Source organism: Gadus chalcogrammus, chromosome 16 (assembly GCF_026213295.1).
Source record: "Gadus chalcogrammus isolate NIFS_2021 chromosome 16, NIFS_Gcha_1.0, whole genome shotgun sequence".
Lineage (NCBI taxonomy): Eukaryota > Metazoa > Chordata > Actinopteri > Gadiformes > Gadidae > Gadus > Gadus chalcogrammus.
In genome coordinates this window covers 11,338,897-11,366,396 of record NC_079427.1, presented here as the reverse complement: position 1 = coordinate 11,366,396, position 27,500 = coordinate 11,338,897, and the positions used below count along the sequence as shown (strand labels likewise).

At 50.8% G+C, this 27,500-nt stretch overlaps 1 protein-coding gene across 1 annotated transcript in view; it reads right to left on the bottom strand.

Annotated features, from left to right (window-relative positions):
* Positions 1 to 1,180: 1,180 nt before the first annotated feature.
* igsf9ba (immunoglobulin superfamily, member 9Ba) overlaps positions 1,181 to 27,500 on the bottom strand; it is a 46,573-nt gene continuing 20,253 nt past the window's right edge. Inside the window, exons 3-19 of the mRNA XM_056610787.1 lie at positions 25,795 to 25,935; positions 23,244 to 23,385; positions 20,688 to 20,833; positions 19,470 to 19,612; positions 18,561 to 18,701; positions 18,051 to 18,170; positions 16,689 to 16,839; positions 13,920 to 14,043; positions 11,974 to 12,149; positions 10,393 to 10,619; positions 9,523 to 9,607; positions 8,989 to 9,150; positions 8,781 to 8,826; positions 7,535 to 7,621; positions 5,082 to 6,707; positions 1,899 to 2,029; positions 1,181 to 1,432 (exon numbers count right to left, since the gene is read on the bottom strand). Coding sequence (XP_056466762.1) covers positions 1,221 to 1,432; positions 1,899 to 2,029; positions 5,082 to 6,707; positions 7,535 to 7,621; positions 8,781 to 8,826; positions 8,989 to 9,150; positions 9,523 to 9,607; positions 10,393 to 10,619; positions 11,974 to 12,149; positions 13,920 to 14,043; positions 16,689 to 16,839; positions 18,051 to 18,170; positions 18,561 to 18,701; positions 19,470 to 19,612; positions 20,688 to 20,833; positions 23,244 to 23,385; positions 25,795 to 25,935 — 3,860 coding nt within the window. The 3' untranslated portion in view covers positions 1,181 to 1,220. The remainder of the gene's footprint in view (positions 1,433 to 1,898; positions 2,030 to 5,081; positions 6,708 to 7,534; positions 7,622 to 8,780; positions 8,827 to 8,988; positions 9,151 to 9,522; positions 9,608 to 10,392; positions 10,620 to 11,973; positions 12,150 to 13,919; positions 14,044 to 16,688; positions 16,840 to 18,050; positions 18,171 to 18,560; positions 18,702 to 19,469; positions 19,613 to 20,687; positions 20,834 to 23,243; positions 23,386 to 25,794; positions 25,936 to 27,500) is intronic.

Below are 27,500 nucleotides of genomic sequence, written 5' to 3'. Positions count from 1 at the left end.
TCGAAGAGACGAATATGACAAAGGCAAAGGAAAAGGCAGTTGATTCTTATGTTAAAATAACAAAGAGAAAAAGGCAAAAAAAGGCACATAGAGCTATGTGCCACTTTCACAAATGAGTCCATATTAGTTTAACACATAGTACACATACAACACGATTCGTCACCCTGTTCTAACCCTAGAAGCCCATCCTCTTTTACGCGAGTCCCCAAGTTACTTAGACGAGATCAAAGACTAGGCGTCGTCCTGGTCGTGACAGCGTTGTCACGGTGACGAGCTCAAACACAACCCAACCATCAAGCACTTTGAGACAATGTCCTCTAATGGTTTAAAGATTATGAGTTTCCATGCTTGGCATTAGATAATTCATCAGCAAAAAAAAAAAAAAAGTAAATATATTTATATATATGCAAGTTAAAGTTCAGCAAAGCTTCAAAAATGCGTGTCTGGAGTGTGGAGTTTGAAGGAAAACCGTTTTGCACCGCTTGTTAAATGTGTAAAAAGGTCGGGTACGTACAGTATACCGCAAGAGTTATAGAAACGCTGTATCTTACTTTGAGGTATATTTTGTGGTAAGGACCCTGTGTTAGATGCTGACACTATTTGTATTGTAGGAAAGGTAAGACGGAAGCCCCCTTGAAGGAGAACGCACCAGGTTTTAACAGTTCGCTGTATCACTGCAAACACCTAAAGATATGGACCCCCCGTAGATGGCTAGTGAGTGGATTGTTTGTTTGTTGTTGTGACCTATTCAACCAACACGTAGTTTATTACTGTAAGAGGGGACTTGATCCCCCCCCCAACACCCACCCCTTGGCTTACTATTTTATGTACATTATATATTTCAGAGCATATTTTTATTCTCCAGGTGAAGCCCCCTCTTGTAGCCAGGGGGAAAACAAAGAAATGCAATCGTGTTTTTTTTGTTCGTTTTTTTTTTTGTCATGAACTACAAAAAATCCCAGTGACAGGTTTTTAATCCTTGAGGATTCAGCTTGGTGTTGTCACTGCTGTACACGCTTTTTTTTTCGTAGCAGAGTAGCTTGGGAAAGAGAGTGAGAGAGAGAGAGAACGAGAGAGAACGAGAGAGAACGAGAGAGAAAGAGAACGAGAGAGAGAGAGAGAGAGAGAGAGAGAGAGAGAGAGAGGGAGAGAGAGGGAGAGAGAGAGAGAGCGAGATCCAATAGGTCAGGCCTTGTTTTATTATTTTTTTAACTGTAGGTTCAGGGTAGAGTTCCATAATTCTGACCCTCGCAGTCTGTGCCGGCCAAAATGCCCGTCTGGTCCTCGTCAGAGCGCCTGCCCCGCAGCAGGGAGGTCAGGTAGAGATAGGGGCTTCTCCTGTGATGCTTTTTTTCCTTTTTGTGGACAGGGGGATCGGTGTCGCCCTCTAGTGGCGTCTGAGAGTTCTGCAGGGTCTGAGAAGGGGACACACCTGCGAAACAACCACAGCGGTTATAAAGAGGCAAGACCCGAAAGACCCAAAGAGAGGCAAACATGTGGGACCGGGTCCTGCCTAGCAGCCTCACTCATTCGGGATGGACCAGGAGAGGCATAGGATCGTCTCTCAGACAGAGGAGTGGCTTGCAAGATGAAAAGATATCTGTTCTCGGTGTGATTGGTCGATATAAAGTGATTGGTCGATATAAGAAACTCGACTATTTTTAGCGACTAGGTACAGACTCAAACAGGGGGGGGGGCTACCAGAGCACACCCGTCAGCCTCTCTTCACAGCAGAGTAGAGCCCTTATACTTCAATATATATATTTATTTTCATTTACATGGCAGAATTAGCAGAGGCGGCACGGTAAACACATTGAGGGGGCCGTTGCCACCCAGGCCCCGCCCTTTGCCACGCCCCTGCTGCCCAGCTCTGATTGGACCTCACGGACGCTGCTGACCTGTTCTCCTTCGAGAAGTGGTGTTGTTATTGTTGTTGGCCGCCTCTCCCTTGGCTTTAGTGATACACTGGTGCAGAAGCTCTTGTAAATTCTCAGACCCGGCAGAATCCCCAGACGCCCCTAGAGGTTCCCTAGGGAGAGGGAGAGACAGGGACACACCGGCCGCGCACTGGTGTTAAAACCCAACGGCTAGGCTAACCGCTACCCTCTCCGACTGCCGGGACAGACGGACGCTGAGTGTATTCCAACATGGCCGACAAGGTGCGGCGGGTTAAGGCAGGATGTTGTTATGACTTGTAATAAGCGCCGTCACTACAGACGTTTATTCCATTTCTACCTGTATTAGTAGGCAATAGAACGTTTAGACAGAAAGAAAGAAGGCAGGGTGTAGAAATATAGACAGTCACTTTCTTGAAAAACTAATATAATTAAGTCCCAATCCAGAATTTTGATGAAATTGAGAATTGAGGAAGGGTTTCCTAAAAAGATAAAATATATTGGAATAAATATCATGATTTATTGTCTTTGCGATTGAAATTAAATGCTGTTGGATTTGATTTTAACTTGATCATTTGTATAGCATGAGCATATTATAATATGCAGGTTATCATCCAAATCAAATGCTAGATTGGGCCTTTAATTATGGGATGTCTCCATCTGTATAAAACCCATAGAATGAAAACAATCCGAGTCAATGAGACATTTACACACAGCTCCATGTTTAGCTCACCAGTCGCAGTAGCTGCACTCGTATTAAATGTGAAGTATGTTTTGTTACTATTTCCATTGTATGGGTGTTACATAATTTCCTTTACATTGATTAAAAGATGAGTAATGTTTAATCAGGAAAAAAAATTAGATCTAGATGAACTACATGACAGTTGCAACTTTGTAATCTTAATGGACGGTCGGTTTTAAGAAATACTTTTACCTCATACCGAATACTTGTGTTTTTGCCGTCCGTCTCTTAAAGAACATGTAATAAATCAAAAAAGTCAACATATTCAAGATTCAGGTCTTAGAAGCTCTAAGATCGACCAGTGTGCCTTTCAAACACACCGAGCAGAAGAGCCTCAAAACGTGACTTAACCTTTCCTTAAGTCAAGTTTCATCCTATTTCCTAGTGTGGGAAACATTTCAAAAGGCACAGAAATCTTAAGAGACGCAGCCCGTTCCGTGTCACTGTGGAGAGAACCATATCACAACCATTAGCAGAGAGAGGGAGAGACGGGGAGAGAGAGAGTGGGGGAGAGAGAAAAGAGAGACAAAATCTTAGGAATTGAGATAACAGTCCTAGCCAAAGGAGAGATGGGGGTCTCTGTCATCACAGACGACGCTGTGTGCAGTGGCCACGCGTTGTCCAAACACTACACGTTTTCTCTTGGTTTCTCAACAGACATGGACACTGTACAGCACACTTCCAAAGACATGAACACTGCGTACAGAGGCTTCACCATGCCGACGGGAAGAGATGGCACGAGGAGGGGTATGGCTGTTAGAGAACAGTCACATGACAGGAAGAAGGAAATGGCCTTTTTCAAAAAACAGTCACATGACAGAAAAAAAACGAAAAGCACTTGGAAGACGACAACATGTGACGGAGAATTAATTCTGAGGACTATTGTTATTTGGTTCTGGTTGTAGAGAGAAGATATATATATATATATATAAATTTAAAGAACGCATGCATGGCATTTTGCACATGGAACACAACTTTAAAGGGGAACACTCCAGTCTATCGGTCGTCAACGGGTCCTCTATTGATTCAAGTTTGGGTTCATTTTTTCGTATTCAAGGGAAACAGGTGTGTTCCTCAGTAAAAAAAAAAGTGAAATACTCCTCCTTAATCGACGAAACAATAACAAATCAAAATACTCCTCCTATGAATCGCAATATGCGAAAGATCCTTCAGAGAAATGCGCCCATCCCCTCCCCAAACACAGGGGGCGTGGTTTGGCCCTTTGGAAGGTAGGGGTGGGGGGGCAGCTTGTCTCATTACGATCTCATTACCGTTAAACACTAAAACACTAGGCACTTGAATCATCCGCCTACAGAGGCCTTCAGCCCAAAGTGGTTCCCCTTTAAAGGAGAGAGAGAGAGAGAGAGAGAGAGAGAGAGAGAGAGAGAGAGAGAGAGAGAGAGAGAGAGAGAGAGAGAGAGAGAGAGAGAGAGAGAGAGAGGGAGAGAGAGAGAGAGAGAGAGAGAGAGAGAGAGAGAGAGAGAGAGAGAGAGAGAGAGAGAGAGAGAGACTGGAGCCAGCCCCCTTCCGAGCCCTTTCCCTCTCAGACATGGGTCCAACCCTTACCTATTGCGGCGTAGAGGGCCTGGTCACAACAACGCTGCCCAGATAGCTGAGATCAATCAAAAACAAATGAGGTAAGTCCCTTACCCTGGATGAAGGAAGCAGCAGCACACCTTACAGGAGGTCAGGGGTCTAAGGCCTGGGGCGCTGGAGGAGGAGTCCTCCGCCCGGCCACGCCCTGTCCTTCCCTGACCCGCCCCAGCCCCGCCCAACCCCCCACCCAGGGCTTAGGCTGCTTCTTTCAAAGAAGGAATGGGGGGGATGGGGGTGTGGGTGGGGGTCGGGTGGATGTAAAAGGGGCAACAGAAGGATGCGTTGAAATAAAAGTATACAGTAGGCATTATGGGGTGCAAATTGTATATGCGCCTCAGGTAGAATTGAATGCAATCACAAGAATTATGCGTAAAGTTTTGAGAGGGAGGACTTTTAATCCTGTAATGTGTTGTGACTAGTTCACTAAAATGTAGTAATGGCATCAGGGGAATTGTAGGGAAGGACAAACAGCCGAATATATACCTAATTTAGAAATTACGTTTGGAAGTTTATTGCTGAATTTCGACAAATTAATGAATCAAAAATTTAGAGCTTATATAATGTAATGTAGTAATTTGCTTATTGCCCATTAAAAAATCTACAGTTTACACTAGATTTCCAAAATGTGTACGTAATGCAATTACATGCTTTCAGCATATTCATATCAAATATGCATCATTGTTTAGCGTTCCTTAGACTGCAAAGGAAAGAAAATATCACCCTATTTGAGTAGCTCTGTGTTAAATCAAAAAGGGGGAGGGGGGGGAGAGACGTGGCGGCTGAACCGGGACGTCCTAGTGTGACGCGCCCTCTACGGGCCTCCTCTCTGGGGGGAGCGGATCACCTACCCTGAGGCGGATAACTGGAGCTGTGAGGGCTCGGAGGGCAGCATCTCCTCCTCCGACCTCCTCTGGGACGGCCTCTGCCCGAACACGTCCCTGCCCTCGGCAGGCGGGGAGGGGGACTGGGAGGGGTAGCTGGCGGCGGTGGAGGCGTACGACATGTGGGTGCCGCGGTAGCCCGTGCCGGGCGGACGTGCGCCCTGCGTGGGGGAGGTGGTGGGGGAGGACCTCCGGGAGAAGCTGACGGAGGCCGAGGGCCGCAGGGTGATCTCGGGCATCTCCAGCGAGCGCGAGGTGCGCAGGATGCTCGGCCGGGGCGGCGGCCGCACCAGGATGTCTGGGGAGCCCGGCTGGGTGCTCAGCGGGCTCTGGGACAGCGGCGAGAGGCGGGACGGCTGGAGCACCAGCGGTGGCAGGCTGGGGTCGGCCCGCCGCAAGGCCCTGGGGCTGAGCCACGACGTCGGGCTGCTGCTGGGAGCCGTGCTGGGGCTCCCAGCGCGCGCCACCGGGTCGGGGTAAGGCAACACTGGTACGCCCACACCGTGGGACGTGTGTCTGAGCTGGCCCAGACTCTGGGCCTGTTGCATAGCTAAGCGCCTCACCGGGGGCCCCGGGGGCCGGTCTCGGCCCTGGGGGGCCGAGGGCACCTCCAGCTGCAGGAGTCCGGGGCTGGAGGGGTCCGACATGGGCGGGAGGTGCAGGCGGCTGGGGGGCAGCGAGTGAGGCGGGTAAGGGGGCGGGTCTGGGAGGTCCTGGGGGTGATGCAGGGGATGGTGCGGCGGGTAGATGAAGCGAGGACCCTCTAGACCCAGGAAGGGGAACTCATGAGGCTGCCAGCTCTCGGGCGAGCGGGGCACGGGGCTGTGCGTGAGGGAGAGCGAGTGGCCGGAGGCGGTGTACTGATGGTGCTCCATGTCCCCGCTCTCCTCCGGGATGGAGGGGTAGCCGAACGGCCCCCCGTCGGCGGTGCCCGGGGGGGAGGACAGCGCCGAGCTGCGGGGGCTGATGTCGGGCATGTAGAACGGCGGCGGGATCCCTGATTCGCCGCGGCTGCCGAGGTACCCGTAGAACGGGCCCTGCGGGAAGCCCCGGTAGCGGGAGGCCGGCGCCTGCCCCGAAGCGTGCAGCGTGCCGCCCTCCGCGAAGCTCATACCTTCCATGGCGCGGTGCAGGCGGGGGCTGTAGTTGGGGGGCTGCGTGGACTCCAGGCTGGAGGAGGTGGGGGACAGCTGGGGCCGCAGCGTGGGCATGATGGGGGGCAGGGGCCCCGGGTCGAAGTCGTTCTCCTCGTCCGACTGCCGGAACTCGGGGTACATGTCGGACTCCTCGGCGAAGGGGAAGCCCTGGATGCGGCGCGCCGGCGGGCTGGCGTCCATGATGAAGCGGCCGTCGGGCCCGCGGCTGATGAGCTCGATGGGCGTGGTCACCTCCGCCTCGTGCTTGGACACGCTGTACTTCTTGCTGGCGATGGCGCGCTTGGTCTTCTTGTAGAAGGACAGCTCCTTGTCCTTCTCGCGCAGCGGGCTGGGCAGCTTGCGCACGTAGAGGCCCGGCCCGTGGGAGCTGTCCGAGGAGAGGGACCGCGGCCTGGACGGGGGGGAGCTCTCGGGACTGATCTTTCCTGAGGAGAGCCTGGAGAGAGGGGGGGGGGGGAACACACGGGAAACACACGCCACCGCGGCGTTAACACGTCAAAGCGCCTAGCCACACGTCAACGTGGCCGAGTGAGACCGACACTACAGACACCGGGGCGTAAAACGGCCGACACAAGCAAAGTAAAACAGTGCGGAGCGACGTTCCGGAAGCTGGACAGATGAGGCCAAACACCAAAGCCATGATGACAGCACACCCAGTCAGCCACGATGAACGGCACAATGAGGATGACTCGCGGCGGCATCAGCATCCAGCGCGAACACTGCAGCTAATGAGCCAAGCCGAAAAGGGGATGGGATGAGAGGGGGAGAACCGTCTATGCAACCATGACAACCGCCTCACAGATCTCCGATTCCCCATCCCGACTTGCTTTTCATTTTTTTTCACCAAGGCCTATTTGCATATGCTGCACAAAACGCTGATGTGAGCGAAGAGCCATGACAGGACCGCTAACCAGGCCTCTGTGCAATCATCACTCCCACAAACCAGGAGCAGCCAAATCTCCTTACTCATTATCTTAATCTGCCGCCGAATGGAATAAGAGAGCTCAGACATTTACACAGAGTGCCTTTACCCACTACTGTACATGCAGCTTAGCCGACGCCTATTCAAGCCATCGTACAGGGCATGCAAATAGGCCAGTGGTGCACTAAAGCAAACACTCATTGTTGCAACTCCATTGTTTTTCCTATGCGATGCATAAACCATGCAGCCAATGCAGCCAGTGCAGTGCAGCACACGTTCTGGGTTTTATGGTGCGGGAGGGATGGGGAGTGGGGGGTAGGGGGGGGGGGGGGGGCACTCACAGGGGGCTGGCTGGTGGGGGCAAGTAACTGCTCCTGGCAGGCTCATCCCAGCAGGGTTCTACCCCTGGCAAGGGAGTGAGAGGAGGCCTGCGAGGGGACACAAACAACACGGCCCTGGTACGTAAGACTTCCCTTTTTTGGTTTTCTGTTTGTTTATCGGTACAAGTATGGGAATGCTTGACAAGACAGACTGAGCAAACAGTCTTTAGAATAACAATCCGGTCCAAAGAATGGCTGAAATCTATTATCTATGCAGCTTTTAAATGCAGTTTTTCTTATAAACTAATCGAGAGTTAGTTAGAAGAAGCGACTAAATGGTTTGGTTTTTCGGAAATGGTGCTTTAACACGGAAACACGTAGGACACAGAGAAAGGTTTTTTTTGGAAAAGGTTGACATTCGAATGCAGTCATACAGAGTACAGGATTGGTTTTGAACACAGACAGACACACGGACAGCGCTGGTATTGTACGGTCAATGTGCGACTTCAGTGCTAAATTAAAAATAGCCACTTTCAAACACTGCAAGAACCATGCAGAAGGCAGACAGCTTTAAAGGGTAAAGAATACAGATGAATCAAAGATCGATACGTGGACTGCAGCATTGGCACTCAGGATAATGTGGTTGAAATGCTGACTCGGCTCAGCCAGATTGTAACCCCTCTTGGGATCCACCAGAGGTCGCTATTGTACACATTCCTTTCATCCTTTTACCGATAACCTTTTAAGGTTTTATTTTCAAGGTTTTCCTTCATCTAGAATCCAACTCCTTGAACTTGGTAGAAATGGTTCGCTTTATTTACAGACTTTATCCTCACAGCGATTTGTTGACGAGGGAGAAAAACTGTTGGTGAACTGAACTGCAAGTTGGGTCTTTGGTGGCTACACCGAAACCTGTTGCTTTTGTATCGCTTTTTAGCTTTACTTTTCAGTTTTTTTGACGTTCAAAACGTCTCTCATGTGAAGCAAGGCGAGTCGCGTGCCTGAGAAATGTTACAACATTGAATTACAAAGCCCTCAAAGCTTGACTCGACTGGAACTGTCCAGATCTGTCACGTCAAATCTTCAAGTTCAGGTGTGAGTGCTAATAACCAATCAGGTGGTCCAGAATTAAAGAACCCCATTTCTCCTCCAATCGTCTTCATTTATCGTCATCTCCCCTTCATTCTCCACGGTGACACTGAACAAGCACAATGTGAGCTACCTCTAGCGGATGAGCTGTGCGCGGTGGCTGGCAGTCGCTACTTACGGTGACTCGATGCTTTTCCTGAAGTGTGTCACGGACAAAGGCGGGTCTACGGGGGAAAAAGACAGGAAACAGGAAACAAACAAACGAAGCACAACAACAAGAGATCAAACTCGGTATCTCGTCCACGGGGGGGGAGGGGGGAGCTGGAGTGGTGTTAAAATGGCGGCGTGCGCGTAATACTCGGTGTATCTACCAGTGTGCATCCGACCTGGTTTACGCTTCAGCTTGCGGCGGTGCTGCTTGTTGACGAAGCACGCGGCTAGCGTGCTAAAGAGCACCGCCGCGGCCAGGAAGCAGATGGTGGCGACCACGCCAGCGACCACGGGCCGAGCCAGACCATCGTCCACCGTCTCCGCGGGGGCGTACAGGTCTGGATGGGTGGGGGGGGGGGGGTGGGAACGTTAGGAACCATGTGGTGTGTTTGACGCGTTACAGTGTTCTAAGGGAATATACAGAATGTTTTTCCTTCTAGTTTTTGACTCTAAAACGCTTAAACTTGAGTTCAAAAATCAAAAAATGTACCTTCATCGTAATTGATTATCATTGTCAAAGCATTAATACCGTAAAATGTTTATATTACTGTTTAGTCATTATAGCAGAGGCTGATACACTGAATGACTTTTATTGAACATTCAGGGGACAGAGATGTCGTGGCAGAGGACGTTAGATTTCTAACCCACAACCCTTCGTCTGGGAGGCCCACCCCCTAACCACAACGACATTGTGATAGGGCAATACTGACCGGTGCTTGACACGCCCACCACGTTGGAGCTCTCGCTGATGAGGTCATCCATGACCGCCATAACCCGAAACTCATACCAGGACTCCTGGACAGCAACACACACCAAACAAACAAAAGACAGGCATTGGATGAAATAATGAGCGCAGTATGACCACAACTCTGGGGTGTAGGCTCTTGTGATTCTCAGCGTTGTGTTTGTAACATGTTGAGAGTTTTGCCTGTGCGTCAATTTAGGTCTACAATATTTGCAACATATTCTACGAACGTACTATAGATTTAGTGCTACGATCATATAGGAGCATACTATGGGCTTTCGTTACGCAATCATAATAAATCACGAAAAACTAAGAGACAACCAAACCGGTTTACTTGTTTTGCATATTAGCCTCTATCTGTACACGTTTTATTGTGCATATGTTATTGCGCTTGCACATCAATCTCACAAACATAAACATGTGGTTGGCTGTGGAAGGCAGAGGTTTCTAATTGGACCACTTAAGTAAACGTTTTATCATTGGTTGTTGGTTGTGGCGGCACCTTAAAGGTCCCATGTCATGCCACCAGGTGTGAGTGTGATTAGCCTTACAAGCCGTTTTGAAAATATGCCCCTTATGACATCACAAGTGGGCGTGTGTATCTAGATGTATGACGGATAGATGACCAACGTTTGTTACAGTCCACTGGGTAGGCTGGTGGACTGATCAATCCAGCACACATCTAGGTGGACACGCCAAGGGGCAGATTTTCAAAACGGCTTGTGAGGCTTAATCCCACCCACACCTGGGGATGTAATATGTCCCCTTTTAGACGTTTACAGTGACACCCGGGGAGTGCAAACACACAAAGCTCCCTGTTCGGACCCCCGCCCACCTGAATGAGGTCGCGGGCGATGAGCTCGGTCTCGGTGGCGGGGATCAGGTCCTCCAGCACCTCCCAGCGCTCGCCCAGCCGGAACTCCACGATGTAGCGGTCCACAGGGGACGAGTGGTTGGCGGGCGGCAGCCAGGTGAGCAGCACCCCATGCTGGGTACGGTTGGCGGTGAGGCACCGTGGTGGCGTGAGGAGAACCAGGGGCTCCGGGGTGCTCAGCGGGGAGCCTGCGGTGGGACGGGGTGACAGGAGGGTAAAGAGATGATTATGGTCCCACCGTTCCCGAAACGCAGTGACCACTTAGACGCCTCGACGCAGTCTTGAACCTTTATGGTTCTGCGTCAGGCTTTAGTAAGCGGACCAATCACAGCCCTTGCTGCTGCGTCACCTCGACGGAAGGTTTTGGGAGGTGCACGTCAGGCCCTTGCGGTGGACGCAAGGAGGGTCCGCGAGGACGTTAGGGGTTCGTAACCCCCTTGCGTTGCGTGAACGTGGGCCTCATAATCAGCCCTTTAGGAACACACACTGAACAAGGGGGGGTTTGGTTCAGTGCGTTTGAGGTTTAATGCCGCTCCTGGGAATGCACAGCTCCAGGAGAAAGAGGGATGGTGCCGTTTAGAAGACGCATATTAGGAAATACGATGGACGATGATTCACGATTTCTGATTTAGAATCTCAGGAATATACGATTTCTGAAATCCCATAGCCTCGATTTGGAGATCAGAAATCGGGAATAGTCTTCCATCTTATTTCCTAATATGCGATTTCTGATCTAGAATCCCGATCAGAATAGCGCTCTGGTAACACTTTTCATGATGGAGGAAGAGCAGAAGAAGAAGGATCCTCTTCTGCCTCTTACTCAAAACATCAACAATGGTAACATATGCTCTGTCAATCACAGTAAGAGATCCAACATGAGGAGAGAAGCATCACGAGCCACCGTCCCCATCGAAGAAGGAAACACATTAGCTGACGACGTCATATAGTCTTATGATTCTTTCCTAACACGATTTCTGGAACAGAAAGTACTTTTTCTGTTATGTAACTTATTTACCATAATGACACGGTTACGCAATGTATTCGTGATGAACAAATGTATCGTAAAAAAAGACATACGTGGATAAAATATCATGTTTATGGTCAAAATATTATCATCATAATCATCTCCATTATCCAGACTACCATTATCTTTACAAGTAGTACCAGTAGGGGTATTATTAGTAGTTGCAGCAGTGATAGCACTAGCATTAGTAAGACTCGTAGTTATTGCAGTAGTGTGTCCATCATTTGATAAGAACACACGTAGTAGCCAATTACCTTCCCTTTATTATGTATTTGATGAGCATCGCCTTTATTTCTGTAGCAGCAACATGGAATAAATCTTTCTACATGTTTATCAGCTGCACTGAATCACTAGAGGGCGCTATAGCCCACAGTCCAACCATCTGGTGATCGTCCAAATCCCAGGAGTCGTTAAAACCGGAAACTCATTAAAAACTAAAGCGCCATAAACCCTGGCTAGAGACCGGCGGCTGCTGACCCCGCGGTGACCCTGAGGTCACGACCCCGGCTGGAACCCACCTGCGGTGTGGACTGTCACCACCTCGCTGAAGGGCCCGGTGCCCAGCTTGTTCTGGGCCAACACGCTGAACTGGTACTCAGTCCTGGTCTCCAGCCCCGTCACCACCAGCCAGGTCCCGGAGCCCGACACCGGCATGGAGTGCCAGTCGTGGGGCCCGAAGTCGATCCTCTTGGACCTGCGGAGCCAGGAGCAGAGACGGAGGGGAGAGAGGTCAGCCAATACTGCTGGAGCCGTCCATCTCACTGTCCATCTAGATGTGACAAACCAGCTATCCATCAATCTAGACTGGACAAACTAGTTATTCATCCATCTAGACTAGTCAAACTAGCTATCCATCAATCTAGACACATTAAACTAGCTATCCATCCATCTACACTGGACAAACTAGCTATTCATCCATCTAGACTAGACTAACTAGCTATCCATCCATCTAGACTAAACAAACTAGCTCTCCATCCATCTAGACTAGATAAACTAGCTATCCATCCATCTAGACTAGACAAACTAGTTATCCATCAATATAGACTTGACAAACTAGCTAGCCGTCTATCTAGACTAGACAAACTAGCTATCCATCCATCTAGACTACTTTAACTAGCTATCCATCCATCTAGACTAGACATATCCATCTATTTAGACGAGTCAAACTAGCTATCCATCCATCTAGGCTATACACATTAGCTATCCATCCATCTAGACTAGTCAAACTAGCTATCCATTCATCTAGACTAGTCAAACATTATATATATATATGTATCCACCATCCATCTATCTATCCAATCATCTAGACTAGTCAAACATAAGTTTATATATTTATGTATCCATCATCCATCTGTCCATGCTGACTCATCAAAGAAAGATAACTTACATGTCTGTCTGTCTGTCTGTCTGTCTGTCTGTCTGTCTGTCTGTCTGTCTGTCTGTCTGTCTGTCTGTCTGTCTGTCTGTCTGTCTGTCTGTCTGTCTGTCTGTCTGTCTGTCTGTCTGTCTGTCTGTCTGTCTGTCTGTCTGTCTGTCTGTCTGTCTGTCTACCTGCCTACATATCTTTATATATAAATCTATCTAGCTATAGTTCTAGAAGAGAGTGGGAGATGGTTTACAGTCTGCTGTGGCCTGTGAGTATAATGAATAATAAGCCAATCACAACCAGAAGAGACAAAGGGTTCCAGTTGTTATAAAACAATATATACCACACGTAGCCAGTCGGCACTCGAGCACAGAGCAGCTCCCCCGCTCTCCACTGCAGTGAGATAGTATCTGTTCTCCCTGCTCGCCGTAAAATGTGTTCTGGCAGGTAATGATCACAGTTAACTGGGTAATTAGATAGCTCTGATCAACACATTCATAACCGCGGACCCCTGGCGCCGCGCAGCTCGGCTTAGAGTTTGCTTGTTTCTGCTGAGAACGCAATCATCTCTGCCCGAGAGTGTCAAGAGTAACTCTCACACATCTCTTTATAAACACTAACTTCACCGGACTCGGGGTGACTCTCCCTCCTCACGGTGGGGGTGCTCGAAGCGCCTGGTGCTTCATCGTGTTTCCCCCGGCGTGAAATACACCCCTGCTAACCGAATAAACGCAAATATTCACGTTAATACCCCAGCCGCGTCTAAACATGTACGCCACGGATGAAGAACGCGCTGTGCTCTACCTCGCGGCGGCAACAACGGCTGGGGGGTATTTTTACGACTGTGTCACTGCACCCCTTCCCCCTCGTCCCGAACTACACCAAGCTGGAGTCCAAGGAGAACGTCCTGCTCTGGGACGTTACTCACACTGGGCCGTAGCACGCGGAGAACGTTGGGGGGGGGGGGGGGGATCGAGAGGTGCTCACACTTGACCATACCACAGGGAGAACGTCCCACTCAGCGGGGGGAACCAGCTACGCACACTGGACCGTACAACACAGAGAACGTCTTGGGGGGAGGGGGAACTAGCTACTCACACTGGGCCGTACCACACGGAGAACGTCTGCTCGAAGCCCCCGTCGTAGCCGGGCTCCCAGGACACGTTGGCGGAGGTGATGGATGGCAGGACGTGGATGTTGCCCGGAGCGTGGGGGCTGGTGCCTGGGGGGGGGGAAACAAACATCAGGAGGAACACTTCTGGTCCCCGTGTCTTGGTGCGGTGCATCACCTTGTCATGTGCCTCTACTCCCTACACTCTAACCCTTCATTCACACTACATGCGTCCGTCAACGAATCTCATAGACTTTGCATGGGGCGCTCTCGAAATGCATTGTGGGTCTGTCCGTTCTGTCGCCTCCGTTAAATCCGTCAAAAAGTTGAGAAATGTTCAACTTTTCAGGCAGCGACGGATCCGTCGGCCAATTAGATTGCGGTTATGCAAATACACTCCTTGCGACTACTGGATCCATTTTGCAATAACAAGCAGGAAGAAGCAGGAAAAATCGGTGTAATATTTTTTTAAAGAAATGTGGAATCGATAGGATGTTTTTTAGACACCTGATCTTTTGTGTTTATATACACACATCGGCTTTGTTAGCAGGAAGCGATTTGATTGGCCGCAGGCTGCGTCTACAAAGACTAGTCCCCAATACGTCAGACACGCCCTCGGTCATCCGTCGACGGACGCATGCAGTGTGAATGTAAGGTAAGCCCTGTGTGTTAACATTTGATGCTTGAGGAGAGACTAATACTGATTGTTATGATTAAAGGGGAGGGATAGTCTACTTGTTATGGGGGGTTAGGTGGGGGGATTTGTCTAGGAGCCAAAAGGTACTGGGTTTGATCCCGGGAGTCCACATCCCCGTACCTGGGGGATTCTTTAGCAGGTTGCCATTACAACCCCCCCTCCCCCCCACCCTTTCCCTTAATGAAACTGATCTGTATTCATGGTCACAAGTCGCTTTGGATAAACAACTTAATGGTAACAGTACGTTATTAATAATGCATAGACGCGCAAAAACAAAGTATTTCCGGTAAATTACAGAGAAGTATTTCGCCTTTAGTCGACAAATTAGCGTGCATCAAACCAAACCATCCCTTGAAAAAAGACTTCAGACGATGCAGTCCTCAAAATAAACCCCACGTTTTCAACCTCAAGATCAAGTCCATAAAGGTGAGTCAGAGGAACAAGCGGCCATTACGACCGGCGTTCCAGATCTGCTGATTCATCCCGGTGTGTGTGTGATTAACGCCGGAGCACCGCTCCGCACCGCCGGCCAACCAGACAAGGTCAAGGACAGCAGCATCGCCGCGGTGGGGCCCGCCCCGGCCCCGACCGCGCTCCTGTCTGCCCCGGCACAGCTGCGCCGGTGTGACCCGCAGCCAGCCCCTCCACCTCCCTCCTTAAGGTGGAGGAGTGGAGGAGCCCGAGCCGCGGTGTGCCTGGAGGAACCACAGCTGCTGGTTGCAGTGCCGCCGCCCAACTGACACTTAGGAACTCGGCAATGGTTGCCGGGGGGAGGAGGAGGGTGGTTGCCAGGGGGGGGGGGGGTCAGGAACAGCTGGGGTGTGAAGACCCCCTCCCCCCGTGTGTCTTGAGCTCCGTGGCACGGTTTGCCCCCTCACCTGCTCCCGCTGTCCAGGGATTATAATCAAGGCTACACCAGGCGCCATTTTGACTCCTTGTTTCCCCTGTATGTACATTAGCTACTTTGGTTTAAGATGAGGTTTAATGTAGGCAGCTAAACCACGTCTTATTCCTGTCTGTGCTTTCCTATCGCCAATAAAGACTTCCGATGTACTCGTTTGCGAGCTAGAAGCAAACAGAGCATCATAAAAATGACCCTAAAAAAGACCCTCTTGAAAAGTGTATCAGAAAAAATTGTTTTGAAGTCCAGCAATCTCACTGATTCCAGAGGATGTGTGTGTGGAGTGGTCGGAACACACCCTCCGCTTTCATATCCACCGCTCAGACGCTCAAATCCCCTGGGTTAAGATGTGCTGAGTGGCTTCATACGCAGAGGAAGTGCGATCATGTTTAACACTGAGGGAACGACACCCCTGCTTTACTGTTGGAAGTGCAGCCATAAAGGATAACACAGTCAGGCTCTCACCCCGGTCTTATCTATCACATATTGGGAAAACCATAAATATCAAAGCCAAGCAGCAAAACTAAGATACCTTGGTTTGAGCTTTGTTTTGTCTAAATCAAGCAGCAGCTCTAGCAGGGGACCTCAGACTTCCCTTTCCCGGGACACATTGACCAGCTCTGACGGGAGGATTCCGAGGCCTTCCTAGGCCAGTGTTGAGATATAATCTCTCCACTTTGTCCTGGTTCTTCCCCAAAGTCACCTCCCCACTGGACCTGCTTTGAACACCCAGGGAGGCGCCTGGGCATCTTTGCCAGAGGCCCGAGCCGACTCCTATTCTACAAACCTGAGCTCCTCTTCCCTCTAGGGGTGGCGTATAACATAGTGCCGTGCCATCATTTTTCGGACTGGGATCTGGGCAGGGCTATGGATGTAATGACCAGTGATCGACCGATATATCGGCCGACATTTTATCTATATATTTTTCCCCGCAAGACAGTTCAATGAATGTTCCTTTAGTAAATATTGAGACTCGTAACATTTGTTATCATCATTGTGTCATTTTTCATGATGGGGGGAGGGTGGGGGATATCGGCTCAAATATCAGCTCAAGAAAATCGGTATCGGTCATCGGCTATGGCTGATGAAAAGAAATCGGCATCGGCATTGGCCCTAAAAAAATGACCTCAGGTGAGACGGGATTGGCCATTTCCCTACCGATGACGAGCAGTCGTGTGCTGGCAGTGATGCTGGTGACCACGTTGGTGGCCACGCACTCCCACTCGCCGTGGTCCTCCTTGCTGAGGGACAGGAACTGCAGGCTTCCACTTGGCAGGACGTTGTGCTTACTCTTACTGGGCTTCCCCACCTGCCAGGGAAACGGGTACCAGAGAAGTCAGTCGGCTTAGAAACGTTTGAGAGCGATTTGTTTGGATTATGTTCAATTGCGATGGTAGTAATCTGATGATTGTAATGACGGAATTGTCATATTATGGTCATGGTAATTTGGCGAACGTAATATTATGGTAATCGCAACATTGCGCTTGAAATATTTCAGTCATGCACACAAAATTCTTTGTCATCGTAACATTGCTATCATAATACTTTGGTCATCGTAACATTGCGATAATCATACTTTGTTCATCTTAACATTGCGATCATAATATTTTGGAGATCGTAACTTTGCGATCACTGGCATCACGATATGGCTTTCCCACCTGTTTTCCCTGGTGTTGGAGCATGTGTTAAATAAAAATCAAGTGATCAAATCTTCCTGTTTTGACGACTTCTATTTACCAAAATCATCCTATTCATTTTGATAATGCCGTCAATGATTCATATATATAACAGTTACAAGGAACACCTTGGTATGGATAGTGGGGCAGGACTGATACCAAGGATGTGTCAGAAGAAGGACATCATAAAACAAGGTTTCCTCCATGTCCCCCTCACATCCCCAGAGGTCACCTCCCCGGGGGTTAATGTTTCAGAGAGTGAATGTACCAGAGGGTGAATGTACCATGAGAGGGTGAATGTACCATGAAACAGATGGTGACTGTACCAGTTACCAGAGGTTGAATGTCCCGGAGGGTGAATGTCCCAGAGGGTGAATATACCATGAGAGGGTGAATGTACCATGAACCAGAGGGTGACTGTACCAGGTACCAGAGGTTGAATGTCCCAGAGGGTGAATGTACCATGAGAGGGTGAATGTACCATGAACCAGAGGGTGACTGTACCAGGTACCAGAGGGTGACTGCACCATGGACCAGAGGGTGACTGTACCAGGTACCAGAGGGTGACTGTACCAGGGACCAGAGGGTGACTGTACCAGGTACCAGAGGGTGGCTCTACCAGGTACCAGAGGGTGAATGTCCCAGAGGGTGACTGTACCAGGTACCAGAGGGTGACTGTACCAGGGACCAGAGGGTGACTGTACAGGGTGACTGTACCAGGTATCAGAGGGTGAATGTCCTAGAGGGTGACTGGACCAGGTACCAAAGGTTGACTGTACCAGGTACCAGAGGGTGACTGGACCAGGTACCAGAGGGTGACTGGTCCATGAGATGGTGAGTGTACCTTTCTCCAGGTGATGGTTGGGATCTCAGGGTCTCCAGAAGCAGCACAGGGGATCACCAGTTCTCGCCCCGCCTCCTGGCGGTACTCCCCCCCTGGCCTCACATTAAAGTAAGGCGGATCCTGCAACACAAACGCACACATACACACACACACACACACACACACCACGCGCACACACATACATGCACGCCCACAAAAGCGCAAGGAAAGCACATACAAACAGACCCACAATGGCAAACGCACACACACACACACACACACACACACACACACACACACACACACACACACACACACACACACAAACAAGTGTATGTGGGGCATACACACACAAACAAAAGCGCACACAGACAAGCACACACACACAAACAAGCAAAAAAACGCACGCACAAACACACACACACTATTACATGTTTGTAATGGCTCACATCTCAGTTGTGTGTGTCTAAAAACACGCCACTTTCCAGAAGCCAAAGCAGCCTCCGTCAGGCTTCTTCAGCCAGGACGCACCTTTAGCACCAGAGTGGCGGGGGGGGACATGCCCATGGTCCCCAGGGCGTTGTAAGGCACGCAGGTGTAAGTGCCCAGGGAGTCTTCGGTGGCCTCCGCCACCCGGATGCTTCCGTCCGGCGTCTGGCTCCACCCGGGGAACTAGAGACCCGGAGAGCACGTCACAGTGTCAGGAGGGGTCTCTACAACCGACGTCATTGGTTTTGATTTTCACTGTTGATGTCGTTCAGCCAACGCTGTTCACGTTGAATGGAAGACACGCGTCGCTTAATCAGCAGCTCGGGATTAGGGATGTGTGTTCAGGGTGGCCTTCTTGTAGTCTTATGGACACTGGGGTTTACAACCCAGGACCTTTATGTGTATGCGTGTGTGCTTGTGTGCTATTGTGTGCATGTGTCCGTGTGCACGTGCGTGTGTGTGTGTGTGCGCTATTGTGTGTGTGTGTGTGTGTGTGTGTGTGTGTGTGTGTGTGTGTGTGTGTGTGTGTGTGTGTGTGTGTGTGTCTGTGTGTGTGTGTGTGTGTATGTGTGTGTGTGCAGTGTGCACTATTGTGTGTGTGTGTGTGTGTGTGTGTCTGTGTGTGTGTGTGTATGTGTGTACTATTGTGTGTGTGTGTGTGTGTGTGTGTGTGTGTGTGTGTGTGTGTGTGTGTGTGTGTGTGTGTGTGTGTGTGTGTGTGTGTGTGTGTGTGTGTGTATGTGTGTGTGCACTATTGTGTGTGCGTGTGTGTGTGTGTGTATGTGTGTGTGTGCACTATTGTGTGTGTGTGTGTGTGTGTGTGTATGTGTGTGTGTGTGCGTGTGTGTTGGGGTATTTTCCTTTCAGTAAGGAAAAACCTTGACGGCGTGTCTCCCAACTTCCCAGATCAATTCTGCAGCATCGTACATCCATGTACGCCCCCCCACCCACCTTTTCCACGCGGAGGGGGTAGCCGTCCTTCTCCCACTTGACGGAGATGACTGGGGGGTTGGCGTCCACGGGGCAGCGGATCACCCCTGGCAGTTTGCGGGGGACGTAGATGACCGGTGGCATGTTGACCACTCTGGCCGGGTCTGTACAAGGGGGGGGGGGGGGGAGAGAGACAGAGAGAGACAGAGAGAGAGAGAGATGGGGGGAGAGAGAGAGGGGGGAGGAGTGAGAGGGGGAGAAAGAGCGGGGGGAGGGAGAGAGAGAGGGAGAGGTAGAGAGAGGGATGGGGGGAGAAACAGAGGGGGGGAGGGAGAGAGAGAGAGAGAGAGGTATAGAGAGGGGGAGAGGGAGAGCCAGAGAATCATGAGGGAGGGAGAGAGGGGATGGAGGGAAATAGAGGGGGGAGGAATTGGGAGGGAGACAGAGAGGTGAGATGCCATTTTCTTCACCTTTATCCAAAGTGACCTACAAGTTGGACTGATGAGAATAAAACCCTCCAATCTGAATTTGAGTAACTCAAAAAATGATGCTGTAACAACTGGGATTGAATACACAATATGTGTATCGAAAAGAGACCAACGATGGATTCAGCGACGGCTCGGCACCTGGCCTGGATAGCATTGTAACGTAAGGCTCCTCTGATAGATTAGCATCATTAGCCCGCAGACAGACTCTGACGCTGGCTGGACTCAAATCGCCCGGACTGGCATCCGTCTCTCGTCAGCCTCGTGGAGGAACACAGCAGAAAGGTCAGAGCAGGAGGCACCCAGACACAATCCGCGGACGGAACCTGTACTGAGACGCCATGATGACATCATAGCCCCGTCTCGCAAAGAATGACCTCATCTTCTCAAATTGATCCCGTGAAAACGGTGCTACACTGCCGGGCCGTGAGTCGGCGTGCCTAAAATCCATTTTCAGGAAGAGGATAAGATGTTAAGGGGTCAGGTGTTGTGGGGGGTTGGGGTGGCTAAGGTCATGTGACCTTGAGATTCGGGAAGGTTACGGCGGTGCGTTTCCGCGGTGATGGCGGAGGATGCTGGGAAAACGCCAGCAGCAGACTCCATACTGCTGCTCCCCTCTCCTCTCCCTTCCTTCCAGAGCTCACTGTACCGTCTCCCTCCCTCTCTCTCTCTCTCTCTCCCTCTCTCCGCCCCTCCCGACTCCCCCACCCTCCCCCCTCCCCTGCACGGCGGCGGTTGCCGGGGCAACACTCACACTGAACAGTCAGGTGTGCTGATGCGGAGGGCGAGATTCCCAGGCTGTTGCTCGGGCTGCATGTGTACTTCCCGGCGTCTTCCGGCTTCACCCGGAAGATGATGAGGGTGCCATCGATCAGGATCCTCACCCTCAGCTTCAGGTCGCTGGGAAACAAACACACACACACACACACACACGGAGACCACGGTCGTCAGGGCAACGCCAGTGTCAGAGGAACGCGTCGTGATCCGGGGTGGAAAAATGTGAGGAGGAGATAAACGGTAAACTGACTGCATTTATACAGCGCTTTTCTAACCATCGGCCACTCAAAGGGCTTTACAATATTGCCTGACATTCACCCATTGATGTACACATTCACACACCGACGGCAATGTCAGCCACACACGGTGACAGCCAGCTCGTCAGGAGCAGTCTGGGTGAGGTGCCTCGCTCAGGCGCACCTCGACACTCAGCTAGGAGGAGCCGGGGGGATCAAACCAGCCACCGTCCGGTTACCAGCCGACCGGCTCTACCGCCTGAGCCACACGCCGCACAGATTCTATTCCTTCAGTAACGGGACGTACCGTCAGAGTGCAGCAGAGAGTCAGACCAGTCGGTGCAGAGGAAGCACCGAGAGATGGCGGTACGGCACGTTTAAGTGATCATCACCCCGGTCCCACCATCGCCTCCCTGCGAGGGGCCGGACTGCCGCCGCCGGGACACACACGTCTCCGTAAGACGACACCGCCCGGGGCGCTGCGTGAGAGCAGGACGCCAGGGCCCGCTCCGTATTGACCGGGTAATGGCATTCGACGTTTAAACAAAACACAGAATTTCCGACGCCTCACTGTTTTCTAATTAAATAGAGTCGTGGCGTCACGGTGTAATTTTAGAACCAGCCCCCCCACCCCCCCCCCGGGCACCAGACTGTGCGGGCCCCTGCCCCTCTCCAGGCGGTGGGCCCCCGGTGTTAGCTCCCCTCTGCCTCTGTTCCCGAGCTGAATGCTTTTCTGCCCGGTCCCTGTCAGGCCCGTCTCCCTCCCTCCACGTCTGTGTATGCGTGTGTGTGTGTCTGTATACGTGTGTGTGCGTGTGTGCACGTGTGTATACGTGTGTGTGTGTGTGGGTGTATGTAAGTGTGAGAGTGTGTGTGTGCGTGTGTGTATACGTATGTGTCTGTGTATACGTGTGTGTGTGTGTGTGTGTGTGTGTGTGTGTGTGTGTGTGTGTGTGTGTGTGTGTGTGTGTGTGTGTGTGTGTGTGTGTGTGTGTGTGTGTGTGTGTGTGTGTATGTGTGTACACGTGTGTATACGTGTGTGTACACGTGTATACGTGTGTGTACACGTGTATACATGTGTACGTATGTGTGTATGCGTGCCTCGGTGCTCCTGCTTCTCCTCCTGTTGCCAGATTGGGCCCATTTTCTGGCAGTTGCCAGATTGGGGGCAAGGAAATTAGGCCCAATCTGGCAACACTGCTCCTGTAGCCGGCACTCAGGCCTCTGAAAGGCTGCTGTCCTCAGAAGACCTGCCCCAGAAAGGCCCGCAGAGCTGCTGGCTGCACTTCACATCGTGGCAGCGGCCTGGCGCCGGTGCGTGGCACGGGGACACAGAGTCACGTGACAGGGGGGGGGGGGTTCACGTGCACACATACGGACCTATACACACACACACATGTATACACACACACAGACACACACACTTGTACACACGTGTACCCACACACGTGCACACAGACACACAGAGAGCAGAGTCCAGAGTCCAGGGAATCATCCGGAAGGCCTCCTGGAACCAGAGGTCTTAGTTTTACGCGTGGAATACACCGGCCCAACCGTTGGCCCTCTGAAACGTTTTGGGAGACTCGGACGAGTTCGGGAACAAATCTTCTCGGTGTGTTCAGGGGGGTTGGAAGCTTTTGGAACCACGCAGACGCTGTCTGGTCCGAGTCTGAGGGCGTTGACATCGCAACCCGATGTTAAGGAGACTTATTGCATCTCGCGCAAGCGCAGAACATACACACACTACTGTGTCGTTGGCAGTAGTCTTAGCGGTGCGTCTCAATGCCACTTTTCTGCCGAACGGGTGAGACGAGAGGCAACGGAGAGGTCGGATGGGGGCAGTTGGCCGTTGGTTTGAGTCTGGGCGGTGTGTGGGCCCCTTTATGCACGAGTGACCCCCCCCCTAACGAGAGTCCGCCCGAGTCCTATCCTGCTCGGTAAGGCTGGCCGATTAATCAGATTTTGATCGCGATTTCGATTTTACCGTCAAAAGATCACAAAAATTACAATAATCAAGTTTTTCATTATTATTTTTTTTTTCTCTTTTAGAAAGGGCAGAATAGCTGTATACACATCTGTTTATCATTTTAGATTGGGACATTTTATTTTTGACCATTTTGTGTATTTATTTAAGGCGAAATTTCAAAGTCCTCAGTTACAATAAGTTTTTTTGGAGAGACATGCTGAATAAATACAACATGTTTTCAAACTCAAAAATAATCCTTTGAATAATCTTGATTTCAATATTGACCAAAATAATCGTGTTTATGATTTTTCCCATAATCGAGCAGCCATACTTCTTGAAATAGACGTTGTCTTCCTCCCAGAACCAGGTGTAGGTAAGGTTGCCGGGATACGCCTCCGCCTGGCACGTAAACAGGGCATTCTGGGAAATGTTTACAGTGATGTTCTCTGGCGGAGAGACGATGTACGGAGGGCCTGTGGAGAGAGTGAACACAAACAGTTCAGTTACCGGCCACTGGGGGAAATAGACTCCCTCTACATCGACTAGTTTCAGACCAAACTAGTAGAACCAGTGTCAGACACTTTAATCCACATCGAATATTTTTTTATTATTTGTATTATTACATAAACATAGTCTTGTATTATAATACACCATTAAGGAGCAGAGGGTCGTCTTCCTCAAGAGCCCCTATGGTAGAATACGCAGACGTCGGGGTTTGAACCCAGAACCTTTTGAGCAGGACTCAATCAACACCTTAACTGCTAGAACAACCTTACCCCCTTCACTTCAGCTCCCCACTCAGAGAGCGGTGTCCTCGTAATTAAAACAAGGCACACGCACACTGACACACACACAGGCACGCACACACACCAACACACACACACACCGAGACACATACACACACACACACACACACACACACACACACACACACACACACACACACACACACATGACACACACACACACACACTCACACACACACACACACACACACACGCTCACACACACGCACACACGCTCACACACACACGCGCAAATACGCACAAGGCCTTATTTACAACACAAATTCACCCGAGCCGTTGTGGAACACTGTGTACGACTCTCCACAAGCATCTCTCTAACCCCATCAGCGAGGTGGAGCCGCCCCCTGCATTCCTAAAGAGGTGGAGCGATCTCCTGTGTGGACGTAGCCTCTTGACTTCTGCCCAGCAGAAGGCGCACCAGTATCCATGACGGGTGTAGGCCTGCGGTGAACCAGGTCTGTTTATGAGTGTGGCCTCCAGAAGTGTACCCTACTGAAGGCTCCCCCCGCGGCCCAGCGGTGTGCTCTCTGTATCGGGTGAGGCTCCATCCTACGGTGGAGCCTCACCCGATACAGAGAGCACACCACGGTGGGGGGGGGAGGTGAAACCCGATATATATCCAGGTGTCACTCTTGTGGTTCTGGGGAAGGTCCTACCGCAGGGTTTTGAATCGTTGTTAGAATTTACGGTACACATAGCAAGAGGCCCCCCCGCTAGCTGGTCTCTCTCGAATGGGAGATTGAGTGTGTGTGTGTGTGTGTGTGTGTGTGTGTGTGTGTGTGTGTGTGTGTGTGTGTGTGTGTGTGAGTGTGTGTGTGTGTGTGTGAGTGTGAGTGTGTGTGTGTGTATGCGTGTGCGTGTGCGTGTGTCTGTGTGTGTGTGTGTGTGTGTGTGTGTGTGTGTGTGTGTGTGTGTGTGTGTGTGTGTGTGTGTGTGTGTGTGTGTGTGTGTGTCTGTGTGTGTGTGCGTGCGTGTGCGTGCGATGCTGCATGCTTGTTCATGCACAGGATGAGCAAAGTAGAAGAGGATCCTCTCACGTTGTTTATAAACATAAATGTCAGGCGATTTCCTCTCGCTTTTTTTACTCTTTTTTTTCATCTAATTACGCCAATTTCGTTCAAACTTAATTAAATCCTCATCACGACAACGTTTCCATTAGAAATGAATCAGGACATGTTGGAATACACAGTGTTCACTGGTCCAGAGCTATCTCAATGGAGGATGAGAACGAGGGGGGAGGGGGGGAGGACGAGGGGAGGAGGGGGAGGAGGGGGGGAGGGGGGGGGGGGGGGGGGGGAGGGGGAGGAGGGGGAGGAGGGGGGAAGCTAGGGGTTGCTATCACAGCGATCTATCCGATCTATGTCCAGCAGAGAGCCCAGTTAATGGAGCTAAGGTAGGAAGAGATGTTCAAACAGACCAGCCCTGTTACGTACACTCACACGCGTGAAGACACGCACAGATATGCACGCGTGTATAGACGCAGACACACGCACAGACACACACGAACACGCACGCCCACATTTACGCGCAGAGGCACCCACACACGCACACAGACACACACACACACGCATACGTTCATACATATATGCATTCACAGTGAAACAGACATGAGTACATCCACCCGGCTTAGGTCAAGTCTATTTACTGACACAGACCTGTGATACAAAAATGCCACCCCATAACACCAAGAATGCCTCTACAGCCCATTCCACTCCCAGCAGAGCCAAGTGCTTTGTTCTTTCTTAAGCTCAACCTGACACCCTATGAAGGGGTCGGGAAAAAACCCAGAATCACCATCCATACACTGATAGTAAGCGACTAACCGGTGATGAACACCATATATATAACGACACCTCCGTCACAGGACATGGTGCTGGTGAGGGGGTTCCAGTCACAGCCAAAAGGTTGTTGGTTGAAATCCCAGTGTCCGCAGTGGGTGTCTACACAGGCACCTCTGAGCAGGACTCCATTACCCCCTAGCTGCTCCTAAAGGACAGGGATCTGACGTCTGGCTATGTGCATGTGTGTGTGAGCGTGTGCGTGTGCCTACTTGCGTGCGTGTGTGCGTGGCGTTACCTTGGACCAGCAGGCGCGTGGTGTGCAGCACCTCTCCCTGGTCGCTGTGGGCACGGCAGGTGTAGGCCCCGCGGTCGTCCCTGGTGATGGCCAGGACCGTCACGCTGCCGTCGTGGACCTGGGGAGCCGCCAGAACGCACGCTGTCAGAACCACATGCTGTCGCAACGAGGGATCGACCCATATGGATTTTTTTAGGGCCGATACCGATACCGATTTTTTTTTCATTTCCTTGGGCCGATATTTGGAGCAGATACTACTTTTGATCCCTCAAATGACATCATAAAATGACACAATGATGTTAACGAAGGTTACAAGTCTCAATTTAAACAAGGAAAATGGATTGAACTGTCTGTAAATTATGGCGGGAAAAAAGATATATAGAAGATGATGGTGATGAAGATGATGAAGATGATGAAGTGAAAACCTCACATTCCGGAGTTCAAAACATGAAACATGGAAGCGTTGATTATTATGAGTGTTGTGCAACATTTTTAATTAGATAATTCTGCTGGTCCAAGTGTTTAATTATTTAACTTTAACATTAACATCCGAATGTTATGACAATATATGGTTTAAATAATATTAAACCATATTCTTTTAAACGTTTAACTTGTTGCTGCTGAACCCTGTTACACCCGATATAAAGGACAAAAAGAAGTACCATCGCAGCATGAATACATATGCTATTATTAAGATGATATCCATAAAATATATGAATATGTGTGTGTGTGTGTGTGTGTGTGTGTGTGTGTGTGTGTGTGTGTGTGTGTGCGCGTGTGTGTGTGTGCGCACTCCATGTGTGTGAGTGTGTGTGTGTGTGTGTTAGTGTGTGTGTGTGTGCGCATTCCATGTGTGTGAGTGTGTGTGTGTGTGTGTGTGTGTGTGTGTGTGTGTGTGTGTGTGTATGTGTGTGTGTGCGTGCGTGCGTGCGTGCGTGCGTGCGTGCGTGCGTGCGTGCGTGCGCGCGCGCGTGCGTGCGTGCGTGCGTGTGTGTGTGTGTGCACTCCGTGTGTCTGTGCGTGTGGCAGTGCAGGGAGACCGAAATGAGCGCTCTTTAATATATTACAACTTTAATTAGTTTGACTGGGATCCAATCTTTCTCCACGTGGTAACCTTGGAAACGTCTCACTCCTCCGTGTCCGCCCGGTCTACGGGCGCCGCCGCCGCCGCCGGGAACCAATAAGTGCTTAAGGAACATGCATTAACCAATCACAGATAGTGGGAGCCTCATCCATTATGCACCGGGCTGCACGATGGCCTCCATTCAAGTCACACCCAGCTGTGGCCGAGCACACAGGGACGGACGGGGAGGGCTGTGACTGAGGCAGCATCAAGGCTCAACAGCCTGTCCCTCAAACGAGTCAGACGCAAGCACATAGCGGTGTTTAAAACAGCCTCTACCACCGCCACGACGGCCGTTGATCCGCGTGACAGACGCCTGCGTGGTCGCCTGTCCTCCCTCCCTCAGCCCTCCCCCCATAGAGAGGCCGTGGTGTGCTGGGTGTGCAGGAGAGACAAGGCGCGCTAGCAGGCAAAGTGGTAAAAGAGGAGTCTGTCACATGGGCCCCAATGCAGCACCTAAACAGACTCAGATCTCATAAAGCGTGAGGAGGCGAACTGCAGTAACAATAAGGAATCCTGCTCCTTTCTCTCCCTCTCCCTCTCCCTCTCCCCCTATCGCTCTCTCTCTCTCGCTCGCTCTCTC